Raw genomic sequence first — 4,934 nt, forward strand, 5'->3', positions numbered from 1 at the left:
GTAGGGGTGGGGACTTTTGATATGTTTACCTCCTCACTACCCTGAACAGAACTGCGGGGTCAAAAATTGTCTTCCAAACTTTTCCTTCTATACCCTTTTTTGAGCATTCATTGCCTGGACTATATGAAATTATTGGAAAATAATTATATTCCTGCTCAATGAAATATAATTATTGATTATTTTAAACGAGAATGAACAATATTACATCAATAAACATGTATCGTCTACCATCTTTAGAAGGAATTGACAAGACTGAGGAACGGCAACGTTGTTCTCCCATCTTTCTCCACTACCATTATAACGTGGTACTTACTATAGAGAGTCGAGGCGATCAACACTAATGAGATTAATTAACTTTGAAACAACACTTTAAATTTCAGAACATATAAGAGACTTATTTATAATAGATGCTAAGAAAAGAGTTATGAAAGAAGAGTCGAGAAACTATTATAATCAATTGAATCATATTTCATCAATAATCATAACTATCATAAAGTATTATTTTCGCCTCACTGCACAGAAAGCAGCTGTTTCCCAGTCCCTACATAGATCGGAAAGGCATTGTTTGCAGACGACTCTCGTCTGACGTCAGAACAGGCTTCTTTCCGGCCTAGGCCGGGAAGAGTACCCTTTCCAGCTGCTAACATGGAACTAAGAAAGGTGAACAGAAACTTTTCATTATTTGTGTTCATTATTCAATAATTAAAACATTTATTTGAAAGAATAAAAAAGTTTAACTCAACCTCCCACATAATTGACCATAATCTTTTAGGTTATTCAGACCATTAAGAATAAAAAATAAAAATACTCGGACAATTTCTTGATATTCAAATTACCTCAGATTTGCTAGAGCTATCAGCTTCCACTTCTGCTTTCGGAAGTGCTTAGTAAAAAACTATTCTCATATATTATATTGTTTATTTTTCTGTGTGGCGAAAAATAGCTTCGCACCACGGGCAAAAAAGTTTTTCCGGCTCTCGATCATTTCTAGTCCTCGGCCTACGGCCTCGGACTTGAAAACCGATTTCGAGCCGGAAAAGTCTCATTTTCTGCTCTAGGTGCGAAATATACTATTTTCATCGTTTGTGATCTTATTCTTGTAAAGGTGCGTACAGATATACGCGCCGCGAACACGCTCCGATCATGAACGTTACGATTGATGTTACGCGAGAGGTTCGCAAGAGGTTCGCAATATGTTCGCAAAATGATCGCTCGCTTGTTTTATTGTTGACTTCAATACGTTATAACAGTAAACAAACCTCACAAAATGTAAAATGTTCAACCCAGCTGATCAGGTGACAAAATTGGATAATATATTCTAACCGGGATTGCTGGGTAGCCTGATAAAATATTATGTTTATATGATAAATTGTTGATGAATATTATTTTTATTGCATTTATGTAAATGTTTTTTACAAAAGGCTTTGTCTGTTAATGTTTCAAAAGGTGAAAGGCTTTGTTGGGAGCTCGGCTTTTTTCTTCTAAATGCTAATATGCTGTTTTATCAAACATGTCTTTATTATTTAATATTTTTTTTATTTTTTAATTCATTGATTAATCACTAATTTTGATAATTATTTCATATTTCAACACAAATATCTCTTCACAATCAACGAAACTTTAACCGCGCATGTGCAACTATTGTTTAGTTTGTCCTAGGAATTTTCCAAGCCTCTGTTCGCGTTCTTTTCTTGCTCGACCTGCGAACATCTTGCGATCTGATCGTGCAACGTTCGTTTGCGGAGCAAAGCGTAAGTCTGTATACACCTTTATATTCATATTATTTGAACACATTTTGGCAATTGATCCATGTGACTTTCAGGGCTGGTTTCCGAACTCGGGATTCAGCTAAGTTCTAGACTTTAAACAGGTGGAGTCAGAAAATTGGCTTTCCAAAACGGGGAGTAGTCGCAGTATATAGTTGCAGCAGAATAATCTTTATTTTCTCATTTTTATAATTGGATACGTTTTTCATTGACGGAATGAAACATTCATGAGTAATTCAAAATAGCTGAAAATCTACACTATCTTCTCTTTATTTTATTTTGTGCTCAATTCTCTAGTTTTTTGGCATTTAATTTAAACGTGTTCGAAAACCAGCCCTAAAAGTGAATTTGAACAAGTCATCAGTTGACAGCAGCTGACGAAATTAGTGGTGACCCAAAATTATGTCAAGAAATATTTACTCCATTCTGAAATCATAACAATAAAGAAAGAATATAACTTCCGACGGTTGACATTCGCCAATGAAATAACGCATCGGAATTGAAACAATTTCTGGTTGCCATCTTATTAACATATTAATAATAATTATACGTGAGGTCGACCTTTGTATAGCTTTCTTCCAGCGATGACATCTCTATCCGAAAATTCTCAGGCATTTCTATGTTAATTTTTTCAACGGTTCCATTTTGTTTCGTAATATGGGTCAGATGAGTGAATCTACGTCTTCGACCAAGACATTGAGTTTCGAATTTTATGAGAACAATTTATTTGAAAAAAATAATGTCATCCAATTCTAGTGAAAAGGAAATGAATATCCGTTGGAGAAGAAGAGGAAGAAGAAGAAGAAGAAGAAGAAGAAGAAGAAGAAGAAGAAGAAGAAGAAGAAGAAGAAGAAGAAGAAGAAGAAGAAGAGAAGAAGAAGAAGAAGAAGAAGAAGGAGAAGAAGAAGAAGAAGAAGAAGAAGAAGAAGAATAAGAAGAAGAAGAAGAAGAAGAAGAAGAAGAAGAAGAAGAAGAAGAGAAGAAGAAGAAGAAGAAGAAGAAGAAGAAGAAGGATTAATTTAGTCATTAATTATAACTGGCTGTTTCTGCAGCCAATTATTTGTTTTCTTCCTATAATATCAACATTTACTCATATCATTTTTTCAATCTGTATTTTTCTCAATTTAGTTTAATATAATATCAATTTTCATAATTTAGTTTATCGATTTTAAATTCAGCGAATTACGCCAGGCGGGAGTGGGGTTGACTGATAAGTAAGTATAGTCGTTGGTGTTTTTGCTGGTAAAATTTTCAGGTATTTAAGTGGTTTGTTGTCTAGTGAGAGATTTAAAAGTCGGCATAACCGTTTAATTAAGGGCTGTGAACAATTGTGTCAAATATATTTGCGATTCCTCAAGTATTAACAGAGATATAGCGGTTTTTTATTCGGATCACTTCGTTCAGAAACACAAGGATTGAAGAAGCCATCATTTTCGTTGAAGAATTTATCTTATCTTCGTTCACGAGTGATGAGTGGGTGGAGTAGAGGGTCATCGTTTCGTCACCCTCCTCCCAAACTGCCGAATTCTACTAACGGTTGATTACAGCAACCAGCTGTTGTTTGTGATTGCAACGCTATCTCGCTCCAAAAATGGTCTGCAGACTTTTGGCGTAAGTTTTGAATCTTTGGTTCAGTACTGTTTTCTAGATGGCAGTGTCTTCTTGTTTCTCAAGTTATTTCGTTTTATAATACAACATTACTTATCCCTAGCCTCTCTCACACCTGATACCTTTGCCTGTCATCTCAGGAGCTACCTATTTCTTCCAAAAAGCCTTGAATGCTCTCTTGGCGCTCCCTCAGCTTCCTTTGTCTCCGAGTCCTAATTTTTAATCTTGCAATAAGTTTTAATTTTGAGTTGAAGAGTTTAGAGAGTGCTCGATTTGCAAATAATTGACATATACACATCCTAGTTAGCTATATCGTATTAAACTGAATCTAGGATGGCATTAAGCGAGAAAGTTATGTTTGCAATGCTGGAGAAAATAAAAAATGAGATCAATGATAATACGCTCACAACTATCAAACAAGTGATTAGTGAATTGAATATTTCATCGTTGCTTGGGGAGCAAAATAAAAGAATTGATAAACTGACTGAGGAGAATGATAGGTTGAAACTCGAGGTATCGCGGCAACGGGCAGTAATTGATTCCATGCGCAGAGAGAAAAATCTTATATTTTACGGTATGGAGGAGAAAGAGGGTGAGCAGATCACGGAGAAAATACTGGATTTGAGTAATAGTGTGATGGAAGTTGAACTGAAAGAGACAGATATCAATTTTGTCAAACGATTAGGAACTGCTGGTCCCGGTACCAAACGCCCAATAATGTTGTCATTGGTATCAAACATGAAGAGACAAAGTATTCTAAATAATGGGATAAGATTAAAGACTCGTAAGCTATCTGTCTATCCAGATTGTGACAAGGAAACGAGAGAAAAGAAGAAGAAGTTATATTCAACTCAAAAGCAACTGCGGGATGCTGGCTATGACGTTAAAATCAAGGGAATCGGACTTCTAATCAATGGAAATTATGCTACTTGGAATGATTTAACAGAAGACGCGTTGAACAAGTACTTGGAAGAGGCCTCGTTATCAGCGTTCTCGGCGTCGCATAAAAGTAAGAGAATCGCCCATCAGGAACAGAATCCAGCAAGAGATGCAGCTACAACTGGAGGCAACATAACACAATTTCTCCGTCCACAACGCAGCAAGTCAAAGTGGAAAAAACCTTCGGAACGTCAATAATTAGTAGGGTAATGCCGTAAGGAATTAGAATGTTTGAAGGTAGCACCTTACAATGTAGCTGAATTCGCTAATGAAGTTGACAACATAGACTTTTGAGAGAAAATGAGAGAGTTTAACTATGTGAAACAACACCTTATCACTGAGAAATTGTGCCTGATTGAAAATTATCACCACAGCTAATTGAAAATTGGACTGCTTACTAGTTATCATATTTTATTTTTAATCAGGATATTGATATTTTGTAAAGCGAGTGGAGGCTATTTATAGAGTCTATAGTATAGCGCATGGTAGTTCCGCAAAAATATCCGTTTAGAAGAGTAGTGAAAAGGCCATGTTCTTAGAATAGTTTCGAGATTACTTAAGTTCAATTTCTGAACGAAAATTCTGAAAAGACAATTCACCTGTGTTGAATTTCTATTATGT

The 4,934-nt window shown here is 35.6% G+C and overlaps 1 protein-coding gene across 1 annotated transcript; it reads left to right on the forward strand.

Moving 5' to 3' along the window:
- Window positions 1-3,707: 3,707 nt before the first annotated feature.
- Window positions 3,708-4,511, forward strand: LOC120352933. Its single transcript, XM_039435277.1, has one exon. The coding sequence runs from the start codon at window positions 3,708-3,710 to the stop codon at window positions 4,509-4,511; it is 804 nt and encodes a 267-aa protein (XP_039291211.1).
- The last annotated feature ends 423 nt before the right edge of the window (window positions 4,512-4,934 follow it).

The sequence above is a fragment of the Nilaparvata lugens genome, chromosome 9 (assembly GCF_014356525.2).
Source record: "Nilaparvata lugens isolate BPH chromosome 9, ASM1435652v1, whole genome shotgun sequence".
Lineage (NCBI taxonomy): Eukaryota > Metazoa > Arthropoda > Insecta > Hemiptera > Delphacidae > Nilaparvata > Nilaparvata lugens.